The 13468-nt window shown below is 41.4% G+C and overlaps 1 protein-coding gene across 1 annotated transcript in view; it reads left to right on the top strand.

The window, feature by feature from the left end:
• LOC130927862 (gastrula zinc finger protein XlCGF57.1-like) overlaps positions 1 to 13468 on the top strand; it is a 32047-nt gene that overhangs the window by 6106 nt on the left and 12473 nt on the right. Inside the window, exon 2 of the mRNA XM_057853959.1 lies at positions 12851 to 13252. Coding sequence (XP_057709942.1) covers positions 12851 to 13252 — 402 coding nt within the window. The remainder of the gene's footprint in view (positions 1 to 12850; positions 13253 to 13468) is intronic.

Genomic DNA, 13468 nt, shown 5'->3' with positions numbered 1-13468 from the left:
TTGGCTCTACGGTTCACCATCTGTGTTGTTGTGAAGACGACTTCCGACGCGCAAGAGTGACGTTGCTCGTTAAGAACACGTCACGCAAATAAACAAATCTGATTTGTCAATTGATTTTGTACCTGCTCGAGAGGCCGTTAACCATCCCAGACTTTTCTCTCAGAGTTTGAAAAATACAGGGAGAACAGTCTGGCCGTGCCAGGCAAGCGTTAACCTACATGCTTTGTGGACAATTTTTCCAACTGGACCTTTATCCCAATCAACAGTTGCATAGACCTGCCCAAACCTGTCAAGGCCACTCCATAAAAGTGACTTTAGTTTTATGTTTTCCCATCTCTGAGTTGGAATGGTCTTGACAAATAAGTCTTGTGCTAAATGGAATATGAAATATTAGTAATGCATTTATTCAGTACCACATGGCAAAATTACTCCCCAATGGTCAAAACTGTCGACTTCTTGCACCTCCCAAACGATATTTTATGCTACCGTAGTTAGTCTGGCTTTTGTCATTTCCCTGTCCCGGCTTTGGAGAGCGTAAACAAACCAGGAGACGTGACAGCTAGCCTACATGCTCACCTGAACAGAGTGATGTTTCAAAGTCTTCTTCTCGCCTTTCGAAGTGAAAAATCACACAAAACTACTTGGGATCATGTCACATGGGAGCGGGGTCGTCGATTGTCTTCGCCAATCGGCAACCCGACCTGCCCAAACCTCTCAAGGCCACTCCATAAAAGTGACTTTTGTTTTATGTTTTCCCATCTCTGAGTTGGAATGGTCTTGACAAATAAGTCTTGTGCTAAATGGAATATGAAATATTAGAAATGCATTTATTCAGTACCACATGGCAAAATTACTCCCCAATGGTAAAAACTGTCGCTTTCTTGCACCTCCCGAACGATATTTTATGCTACCGTAGTTAGTCTGGCTTTTGTCATTTCCCTGTCCCGGCTTTGGAGAGCGTAAACAAACCAGGAGACGTGACAGCTAGCCGACATGCTAACCTGAACAGAGTGATGTTTCAAAGTCTTATTCTCGCCTTTCAAAGTGAAAAATCACACAAATCTACTTGGGATCATGTCACACGGGAGCGGGGTCGTCGATTGTCTTCGCCGATCGGCAACCCGACCGGCAGCGAGCAAGTTACAGCTCATCGTTCCCCTGCTGCGGGCAGAAGAGCTCATTTGCTGGGTAAGCAGCTGGAGAAAGACCGCTATACAAACCGGCTGACGTCAGAGGAGCGCGTAGCTGCCACATGGTCAACATGAATATGGCGTGAATTAATGCTTCACTACACGGCAAAGACGTAAACAGTAAGAGAGCGGTGTGCAGTTGTTGTGCAGGATGTGTCTGAGGAGAACTTTTCTACACGTCCGTCCATGATTAAACATGAGTAAATTTATAAGTTTATTTAAAGAAATGTTGGAGTGTTTACTTTGTAATCGATGTATTCGCGGCCATTTTTAACACAAAGTTGCCATTTTTGATGGGGTGGAAAATTTGGCGGAACACCGGGCATACGAAGAAGGCAATAAACCAAGTATAGCGCTCTCCCGCCAGGCACGCCAAGGATTCCCGGTGGACAAGGAGCATTGTCAGCCACAATATGGAAGCCACCTCCGTATTAAAATATGTGCCATGATCCCAGTATTTGACGTAATACAAAATACAATGTTTGTTTACTTCCTAGTAAGTCCAATGGTTCCACAGTTTTCAGACTTGTTTTGGCTATTCTCTGAGGGTGAACGGGAACTTTTTGAAGCCCAAAAAGGCTCACACGCCTCTCCCTGTTGCAGCAACAAATCCCTACAGCACATTTGGCTGGCGTGATACAAAAAATAAACGATTTAATCCGCAAAATCAGCTGAATCCCCATTCCATTTGCATACTATAAAGCAGGGGTGGGCAAACCGGTTCTCGAGGGCCGCAGTGGGTCCTGGTCTTTGTTCCAACTGATTCAGCACACACAGTATAACCAATGAGGTTTCAGTGGAAACAAGGAGCACCTGACTGCAATCAACTGATTGCGCTTGTAAGAAACCAGATTGGTGAAAGGCTGTCCTCATGATGGGTATGAACAAAAACCCGCACCCACTGCGGCCCTTTGTGGAATTAATTGCCCACCCCTGCTATAAAGCAATGCTGTATTGTGAGATGCTGCCCATCACATTCGCATTCCTCCTCAAAACAGGAAATTAGTCATTTTCATGGTGTGGGATTCAAAAATTTAATAAATAGATCACTTCCACACATATGCAAGCTTGGCATTTCATTAAGGGTTTAGCCCACTACCGCTAGTGTGTAAAAAGCTAAACTATGATAGACACATTTGGGCATTTGATGTAGAGCTACAAAGCTTCTCTGGCAAAATCAAACTACAAAACATGCCAGTCATCATGCCTGTAATCGCAGAGCTACCAAGCTTCTCTGGCAACATCAAAGCTAGAAACATTTCAATCGTCGTTAACTTTAAGTAGCCAACTACAGGGCACTGCTGATCAAGAAAAGCAGCAGGAGGGAGAGCGAGAGGCTATACGAGCATGAAGCAGAAAAACATAAATATATATAGTTTTTAAAATTTATTTTCAATTTTAAAATCTTTTTAAATTAAAAACCCGATCCTCAGAAAACCGGCGCGATTAGCCCGATTTCCGTTCACATGATCAGAGTGGGACATCCCTAAACATCAGTCTTTTTGGGGGGGTTTAGGGAGGACAGAAAGAAAGGAATCGGACAGAAGAGGAAAATAACAAACGCCAACAAAAAAAACACAGTATCAAACGGCTATGCTGCCTGTGAACATAGTGCTGCTATTATTAGGGCCCGAGCACTAAGCGTGCGAAGGCCCTATTGTTTTGCAAAGGATTATTATTATTATTATTATTATTATTATTCTTCTTTTTTCAGGGCAAATGAAAATGGCCAATTTGGAGGCCTGAACATGCACGAAAAGTCACCAAAATTTGCACAAACGTGCGGCTTTGCGTAAATTTCGATAATCTTGTGTCGTTTTGAAAAAATGTCAAAAAATGGCTCAGTGGCGCCCCCTTGACCCTTAAAATTTTCAAAAAGGCCTCTCCTCTCAGGTTTTCAACGTAGAGCAATGAAATTTGGGGAGTAGATACCTTATGCCTAACTGTTCAAAAAAGCCTCTTGCACCCATATTCCAAATCCAACAGGAAATCGGATATTTTGGATCAAATGTGAAATTTTTATCGGTTCACAGTTTGAGTTTACATTTGGAGGCCTGAACATGCACGAAAACTCACCAAAATTTGCACATACATGCAACTTTGCGTAAATTTTGATAATCTACAAAAAAATTTAACAAAATGGCTCAGTGGCGCCCCCTTGAAATTTTAAAAAAGGCCTTTCCTATTAGGTTTTTTCAACGTAGAACGATGAAATTTGGCGAGTCGATACATTGTGCAAAACTGCTCCAAAAAGTCTCTTGCACCCATATTCCAAACCCAACTGGAAGCCAGAAATTTTGGATCAAATGTGAAATTTTATCGATTTACATTTGAGACCTTGTCGCTGAAGAAAATAGTTGGATCGTCTTCAAAATTGGTCAGACTATTCAGGAGACATATGAGATCTTAAGTTTTCAAAATGGTGAGTTTTCACTCAAGGGTCTGACCTGGGCGTGGTCCCAAAGTCGGCCATTTTTGGGCAAAATACCAAATTCAGAAAATGATTAAAAACTCCGTGATACAACGTTCAATCTTTTTCATTTCTAGCATGTATATGAGATATCCCAGCCTGAACACGACTGCATTGAAATATTACCCATTAGGCCTGGCGCCCCCTAGTGGGAACAGGAAATGGCCTTCTTTACGAGACAGGCTCCTCCTCCAAGGGAAAAAAATCTATTGACCTCAAACCTGTTTCAGGGGAGCCTCAAGACATGTGTTCAGGTCCCTGATGAAAAATATTGAGGTTTCGTTGAAGCGGAGAGGTCCAAACTGGAAGTGAAAATGACCGTCAACAATTTGTCTCGCCAAAAATTTTGAACAGTCATAACTCGGCAGATATGCAACATATCTGCGCCAAACTTTCCGTGTTTGTTGAGAGTCATACCCTGAAGGTTCTTGTAGGGGTCATTTGCATCAACTCTACAGTGCCAACTAGTGGCGACAGAAAGAAGTTTTAAAAAAGGCCTTTCCTATTGGGTTTTTTCAACATAGAGCAAGGAAATTTGGGGAGTAGATACCTTATGCAAAACTGCTCCAAAAAGTCTCTTGCACCCATATTCCAAATCCAACAGGAAATCGGGTATTTTGGGTCGAATGTGAAATTTTCATGGGTTCACAGTAAGAGTTTACATTTGGAGGCTTGAATATGCATAAAAACTCACCAAAATTTGCACATACATGCGGCTTTGGATAACGTTCGATAATCTTGCAACGTTACGAAACAATTTAACAAAATGGCTCAGTGGCGCCCCCTTGAAATTTTCAAAAAGGCCTCTCCATTTAGGTTTTTCTAACATAGAGTGATGAAATTTGGAGAGTCAAAACTTTGTGCAAAACTGCTCCAAAAAGTCTCTTGCACACACATTCCAAATCCTACAGGAAATCGGGTATTTTGGATTGAATGTGAACTTTTTATCGATTTACAGTGTGCACATTTTACACCTTGGCACCTAGGGAATTAGTTTGATCATTCTCAAAATTGGTGAGACTGTTCATGAGGCATATGAAATCTTAAGTTATAAAAATGGTGTGTTTTCATTCACGGGCCTGACCTGGGCGGGGCGCCAAATTCTTCCATTTTTTCGCCAAAACACCGAATTCGGAAAATGACTGATAACTCCCTCATACAACGTTCAATCTATTTTAAATCTGGCATGTGTGTGAGGTATACCAGCCTGAGCAGGACTGGATTGAAAATTTACCATTTGTGCCTGGCGCCTCCTAGTGGGAACAGGAAATGCCCTTTTTTACGGGACACACTCCTCCTCTAAAGGGAAAAAATCAATCTACTTCAAACCTGCATAAGGGAAACCTTAAGACCTGTCTTCAGGTGCCTGATGAAAAATATTGAAGTTTCGTTGAAGCGGAGGGGTCCAAACAGGAAAGTGAAAATGACTGTCAACAATTTTTCTCTCCAAAAACTTTGAACAGTCATAACTCGGCAGATATACAAGATATCTGCGCCAAACTTCCCGTGCTTGTTGAGAGTCATACCCTGAAGGGCCTTGTAGGGGTCATTTGCATCAACCCTACAGCGCCAACTAGTGGCGATATAAAGTCACTCGTTTTTCCAAAACATGTCCAGTTCTTTTCATGTTGGTCATTGTAGTTTCAAGACCTATTAAAATACTTTTTTACGGCCCATGTCCACGTGTCTCTGTCTGTTGCCGTGACGACCCTTTGTTCGCCATTTAAAGGAAATATTTTTTTTCAGAGACTCAGGGAGCTTATAGAGCCACAATAGTTGGCACACTTGGTCGAATTGGCCCAGTTAGAAGATTAATTTTGGTTTTGAATAAGGGCTTGGCTGCACAGCTCAGTAGTGGCTCCTTTTTTGTAGTACTCTCTCCAATAGGGGTTTTTATCTCTTGGGTGTGGGAATGTAAATAGGCGACTTTCAAGCATGTTAGGTTCTAATGAGATGATTAGAGAGGAGGATCTGCCACCACCCTGACCTGCACACAGTCCGAGTTGCGTGACGTCCGAGTTGCGCTAGATTGCGAGGGCCCGTTCAGTCCTGCTTGCAGGCCTAGTTATTATTATTCTTCTTTTTTCAGGGCAAATGAAAATGGCCAATTTGGAGGCCTGAACATGCACGAAAAGTCACCAAAATTTGCACATACGTGCGGCTTTGCGTAAAATTCGATAATCTTGTGTCGTTTTGAAAAAATGTCAAAAAATGGCTCAGTGGCGCCCCCTTGACCCTTAAAATTTTCAAAAAGGCCTCTCCTCTCAGGTTTTCAACGTAGAGCAATGAAATTTGGGGAGTAGATACCTTATGCCTAACTGTTCAAAAAAGCCTCTTGCACCCATATTCCAAATCCAACAGGAAATCGGATATTTTGGATCAAATGTGAATTTTTTATCGGTTCACAGTTGGAGTTTACATTTGGAGGCCTGAACATGCACGAAAACTCACCAAAATTTGGACATACATGCAACTTTGCGTACATTTTGATAATCTACAAAAAAATTTAACAAAATGGCTCAGTGGCGCCCCCTTGAAATTTTCAAAAAGGCCTTTCCTATTAGGTTTTTTCAACGTAGAACAATGAAATTTGGTGAGTCGATACATTGTGCAAAGCTGCTCCAAAAAGTCTCTTGCACCCATATTCCAAACCCAACAGGAAGCCGGAAATTTTGGATCAAATGTGAAATTTTATCGATTTACATTTGAGACCTTGTCGCTGAAGAAAATAGTTGGATCGTCTTCAAAATTGGTCAGACTATTCAGGAGACATATGAGATCTTAAGTTTTCAAAATGGTGAGTTTTTATCCAAGGGTCTGACCTGGGCGTGGTCCCAAAGTCGGCCATTTTTGGGCAAAACACCAAATTCAGAAAATGATTAAAAAATCCGTGATACAACGTTCAATCTTTTTCATTTCTAGCAAGTATATGAGATATCCCAGCCTGAACACGACTGCATTGAAATATTACCCATTAGGCTTGGCGCCCCCTAGTGGGAACAGGAAATGGCCTTCTTTACGAGACAGGCTCCTCCTCCAAGGGAAAAAAATCTATTGACCTCAAACCTGTTTCAGGGGAGCCTCAAGACATGTGTTCAGGTCCCTGATGAAAAATATTGAGGTTTCGTTGAAGCGGAGAGGTCCAAACTGGAAGTGAAAATGACCGTCAACAATTTGTCTCGCCAAAAATTTTGAACAGTCATAACTCGGCAGATATGCAACATATGTGCGCCAAACTTTCCGTGTTTGTTGAGAGTCATACCCTGAAGGTTCTTGTAGGGGTCATTTGCATCAACTCTACAGTGCCAACTAGTGGCGACAGAAAGAAGTTTTAAAAAAGGCCTTTCCTATTGGGTTTTTTCAACATAGAGCAAGGAAATTTGGGGAGTAGATACCTTATGCAAAACTGCTCCAAAAAGTCTCTTGCACCCATATTCCAAATCCAACAGGAAATCGGGTATTTTGGATCGAATGTGAAATTTTCATGGGTTCACAGTAAGAGTTTACATTTGGAGGCTTGAATATGCATAAAAACTCACCAAAATTTGCACATACATGCGGCTTTGGATAACGTTCGATAATCTTGCAACGTTACGAAACAATTTAACAAAATGGCTCAGTGGCGCCCCCTTGAAATTTTCAAAAAGGCCTCTCCATTTAGGTTTTTCTAACATTGAGTGATGAAATTTGGAGAGTCAAAACTTTGTGCAAAACTGCTCCAAAAAGTCTCTTGCACACACATTCCAAATCCTACAGGAAATCAGGTATTTTGGATTGAATGTGAACTTTTTATCGATTTACAGTGTGCACATTTTACACCTTGGCACCTAGGGAATTAGTTTGATCATTCTCCAAATTGGTGAGACTGTTCATGAGGCATATGAAATCTTAAGTTATCAAAATGGTGTGTTTTCATTCACGGGCCTGACCTGGGCGGGGTTCCAAAGTCGGCCATTTTTTCGCCAAAACACCGAATTCGGAAAATGACTGATAACTCCCTCATACAACGTTCAATATATTTTAAATCTGCCATGTGTGTGAGGTATACCAGCCTGAGCACGACTGGATTGAAAATTTACCATTTGTGCCTGGCGCCTCCTAGTGGGAACAGGAAATGCCCTTTTTTACGGTGACACACTCCTCCTCCAAGGGAAAAAATTAATCGACCTCAAACCTGCATAAGGGAAGCCTTAAGACCTGTCTTCAGGTGCCTGATGAAAAATATTGAAGTTTCGTTGAAGCGGAGGGGTCCAAACAGGAAAGTGAAAATGACTGTCAATAATTTTTCTCTCCAAAAATTTTGAACAGTCATAACTCGGCAGATATACAACATATCTGCGGCAAACTTCCCGTGCTTGTTGAGAGTCATACCCTGAAGGGCCTTGTAGGGGTCATTTGCATCAAACCTACAGCGCCAACTAGTGGCAATAGAAAGTCACTCGTTTTTCCAATACATGTTCAGTTCTTTTCAGGTTGGTCATTGTAGTTTCAAGACCTATTAAAATACTTATTTACGGCCCATGTCCACGTGTCTCTGTCTGTTGCCGTGACGACCCTTTGTTCGCCATTTAAAGGAAATATTTTTTTTCAGAGACTCAGGCAGCTTATAGAGCCACAGTATTTGGCACACTTGGTCGAATTGGCCGAGTTAGAAGATTAATTTTGGGTTTTGAATAAGGGCTTGGCTGCACAGCTCAGTAGTGGCTCCTTTTTTGTAGTACTCTCTCCAATAGGGGTTTTTATCTCTTGGGTGTGGGAATGTAAATAGGCGACTTTCGAGCATGTTAGGTTCTAATGAGATAATTAGAGAGGAGGATCTGCCACCAGCCTGACCTGCACACAGTCCGAGTTGCGTGACGTCCGAGTTGCGCTAGATTGCGAGGGCCCGTTCAGTCCTGCTTGCAGGCCTAGTAGTCTAGTTGTATTTACTCGTGGACACCATTTGGGGGGGGCTTGCTAACCAAGGAGAAAAAGGGAGGATGCTAAGTTGATAGGAAACGTGATTAGGTGGAATGGGACGTACACAATTTAGGCAATGCGAGGTAGGGAATCCAATACCATGAAATTCCTATAGGTGTTGATCGGTGTATATCACCTCTGTGAAGTTTGCCCCCCATCAGACACAAATTTATATAAAAATTATATCAATCATTTGTGGGGACATAGTATCCTTGTTGCCCCTTGCCATTTCTCTGTGCTGGATAGCCGGGTAAAATATTGTTTAAAGACTGTAAACAGCACTCACAGGTGTTTGGGACAATCAAACTTTATTTTCACAGGTGCAACCCATAAATAGTCACACTGGTGACTAGAGCTGGGAATCTCTGGGCACCTAACAATTCGATTACGATTCAGAGGCTCCGATTCGATTATAAAACGATTATTGATGCACCCCCCTCCTTTTTTTTTTTTTTTTTTTTTTAAATGTTTTGTACATTAGTTCCAAAATTGTTCAAAAATACTCTCAGGCTAAACCACACTACTATTTCAGTATCAAGTTAACATATAGCAGTAAACAAATATACAAAAATAACATTAAATAAAAAACTCCAGTCCCCATTCTGTATCAGCAGCTTTAAACTACATTCAATTAATTTAATGTTGTGAATCAACCGTCAAATTTGTTAAAATTGCTTCCGTTATTCCATTAATTTCCCTTTTGTCTACTTTCGACATGTGAAAGTTTTAAAATTATTTTAAAGATAGATTCAAGTCAATATTTTACCGATTTAGGAGTATTTTAGATAAAAAGTTAATTAGGTTTGCTTGGAAGGTTCGCTACAACAGCCCTGCAGGGAAGTGTACTGCTTTAAGATGGCGGCCGTTTATAACGCTAGCATCTAGCTTTTTGTAGATGTGCTGCTAACACTACCAAATCTATATTGCATCTAGTCCTATATAAATGATATCCACCGTAACATTATATGGATGTACGTGTAGCAGCTTTTCGGCAGCAGTCAGGTATGTTGTTGTGTTTTTTTATCTCGTTGCATGAGTTGAGCTAGAGCCGTGAGTTGAGCATTGGCATTACCCGAGGGGCCGGGTAATGGGAAGCATGATGTTTAGCTACTCTCGCTCCATTCCGTCCCGAAGACCGCGCGGCGCGCTGAGTGTTGTGTACTTCCGCTTTACTTCGCATATTTCAATAATCGGAATTTGGATGTTTGTGAATCGTTCTTGAATCTTCCACGGCCGAATCGCAAATAATCTAAGAACCGGAAATTTTGCACTTCTCTACTGGTGACATTACTTTAGTGCAACCCGCCCCAATAATCTACTTATTAGAGGATCGGAATCAGGTGAAAAGTATTGGGATTTTAATTAAAAATATAAATTAGTTCTTCTGCTTCATGCTTGTATAGACCCCACTCACATGACGTCACAACCACGCCGCCGCGCCATATTGTCCGTCAGCTCGTTGTGTTTACACATTACCGCTACGTAAATTCATCTTATTATGGCGTGTTTTTCAGCTCGTTAACATTAATTTATCAAAATGGTGAAGGCGTGTGTAGCGGTTGGTTGCAGTGACAGAGAAGATAGACGGAGAGACTTGAAGTTCTACCGTACTCCCGAGAGACCCGGAGAGGAGAGCGAGATGGACTGCTGCAATTCGACGAGAAAACTGGGCACCAAAACGATCACCACAGATTATGTAGTAGTCATTTTATATCTGGTAAGATGCATTTAATATATATTTAGATAGTTGTAGATATCAGGGTAGCAGATGTCAGGCAGAGACGGCGAAGACAGCGGGTCAAAAAATATCGATTTATGCATCAAATATGGATCTGGCAAATGGATAGACTGAACTAGGGCTGTCCCAAACGACTAATTTTCTCCCGATTAGTCAGCCGACTATTTTTACGATTAGTCGACTAATCTAATAATTTTTTATTTATTTATTTTTTAAACTAATTTAGCAATGAAATTTTTGTTGATGCTTATCAATTTAAAAAAAACATATTGGAACACTCAAATCATTTATTAAAGTACAAATAAACACATAAATAACAATAATAAATCACAAATAAACAATGAGTTCAAATGCTGATAGAATTAACTAGTGTAGCATCCCGATTGAAAAGATGGTCTCTTAAACTGATGGTTTACAACTTTTATTCCATCCTTGATGTAAACACACCGTAAGAGCTACGGCGCAAACAAATAAAGCCACACAATTAGAAATTAACAAAAACTTTTCACCTTTTTCCTTTTAAACCTTATTTATATATCAATGAATTGCCTATATGAATTGCCTTTACCTTATTACCTTATCATTGACAATCTCTCCCTTGAGTGCAATCACTGTATATACTGTATATATTTATGACCTTTTAACCTTATATAATTTTCTATACCATGAAATAAACCATAACATGAAATAAACCTTTCAATTAGCATTAAGAACAATACTAATAGCATTTATAGGCCCATTGTCAATGAAACATTTATTTAGTAAGGCGACAGCACCCTCTGGTGTACAAAAAATGAAAAGAAAAAAAAAAAAAAAACCTTACAAACTGCGTGAAGGCGCTTAAGGTGTTTATTCACGGCCGACGTGCAGCCAAGCTTGGCACTGAAGAGACAGAACAGAAGAGTGTACTCTCCTTTGTTTCTTTGAAATAAGTCAATGTTTTGGACACTCTGGTGCGCTTTTTGTGGCTTTGTGCCGCTTTCCCTGCTTGCAAACAGAGCATCCGACATTCTAACTTTCCACGCATATATTTTTTTAACCCTTCATTAACCGTCGACGGCATGTTGTGCTCGTCGACGGATTTACGTCATCGATGACGTCGACTACGTCGACTAGTCGGGACAGCTCTAGACTGAACCCTTTCATGCAACGCATCCAATGAGTATACAGCGTCTGAAAGCACCGGGGTTTCCATGAATTACACTATAAATTGCACGACAAATTGAAACCATTGAGAATACGGATAAACAATGACTGACAATATGGTGGCCGGATACAGTGACACGTCGTTGTGTGACGTTAGTGAGTGGGGTCTATAGCACCGCAGCCTCTTACCCTCCCTCCTGCTAAGCAGTGCGCCAAACAGTCAGCTTGCGTTTGGTACTAAAAGTTAACGATGATTGACATATTTGTAGCTTTGATCAAGCCAGAGAAGAGTGGTAGCTCAACAATCCAAGGCACAAATCTGGAAATCATTGTTAAACCTGCATAAGTGTGCCGTGGCAATTCATTGTGTCAGTGAGAGGCTGTTTAGTGGACTCAGTGAAGCATTTTATAAAAACAACAATTTTTCTATGCTATTCTTGTCTAAAAATAATTACAGTGGTACCTCTACATACGATCGCTTCGACACACGAACTTTTCGACATCCGACGTAAAATTTGACTCGCCATTTGTTTCTACATCCGACGACATGCTCGAAATACGACGACAATGGCAGCACCGCAGACGAATGCACGGAGGATTTTCTTGTGTGACAAATCAACACAGGTTTCAGAAAAGGTTGGTACAGGTGGTGAAACAAGGAAAAAGTTGATGCTTACCTTCGAAATGAAGATGCAAATGACAGAAAAATATGAGCGTGGGGTGGGCATCCGTGAAATGGCTCAACAATACATCTCCACGGTCCTCCTCCGACCATCGTTCGCCAGTCTTTATAAATTAAGCTGACAATTCTTATTGTCTCCAAAGAAATCGCCAGCTTCGCCACGTTTTCATCATTTCTTTCACAACTTATTCAACACAAAACGCCAGCTAACTGCCGCAATTGATGGTGTTTTCAAGAGAACATTCAAAGTGAAAGTGAAACTCAAGCTCACCGGTCCGTCTCTGGCACGTGAGCCCCGCGGTGCGTTCAGGTACACAAAAAAACGTCCGCCTTATTAGAATCCGATTCGTTACACTATTACTGGAATTATTATTATTCTTTTTATTACATTATTCCAATTTTGATTTATAATTTATTTGTTTTGCTTCGTGTAATTGCCATTTGTAATAGCACCAGCAGTATTTTTTAAGGATTTAGTGCAGGTTTTTGGGCTGTGGAACAAATTAATGGAATTATAATGTATTCCTATGGGAAAATCCTGCTCGACATACGACCATTTCGACTTACAAACAAGGTCCTGGAACGGATTAACTTCGTATGTAGAGGTACCACTGTACTACGAAATAAGATATGGCCCATCTGTGATTATGGTCTTGGTCTTGCAGATGTCAGTCTAGCGTATCGTTCTGAATGCCAGGAGTCTGCTCACATGGAAGAAAAGGAGGAAGGGTCTCTATACGTCAAGAAGGTGGAGGAAGAATTCGTCCTCATTAAAGAGGAGCAGGAGGAGTATCACATTAGAGTGGAGAACCCCCACATTGAGGTGCGGCAGCACCCTCATCCCGTCAAAAAGGAGGAGGAGGATCCTCCATATGTTAAAGTGGGAGTGGTAGACATCCCCAAGTGGACTGGTAAGCCTTTGAAGGGGGAAGATGACAGTCCGAGTGAGGCCAGTAGAGGGGCGAAGCCTCCAAATGGCAGCAGCAGTTCAAAAGAAGGATTCCAAGCAGACAACCTCATCGCTCGACCATCAGAGAGTGACGACTTCACTTCACACTCGCTGTTCTGTGAGTATCACGTTAGTCACCTTGTGGGGAGAGCATGGCTCATTCTAAAGAAGCCGGAACTGTAATTTGGTGGCATTCGTTTAGTCTTTATGCGATAGTGTGTCCAGTCCTTGTTGTTTGACGATATGACTGACACGATACATGCAGGTGTTGCCTCTGTAGATATTTTACAAGCATCAAAAATGCACATAGGCTCGCAGCGGTGTTTTCCTCTCT

This window comes from Corythoichthys intestinalis, chromosome 13, assembly GCF_030265065.1.
Source record: "Corythoichthys intestinalis isolate RoL2023-P3 chromosome 13, ASM3026506v1, whole genome shotgun sequence".
Lineage (NCBI taxonomy): Eukaryota > Metazoa > Chordata > Actinopteri > Syngnathiformes > Syngnathidae > Corythoichthys > Corythoichthys intestinalis.
This window is presented reverse-complemented; position numbering and strand designations above follow the sequence as displayed.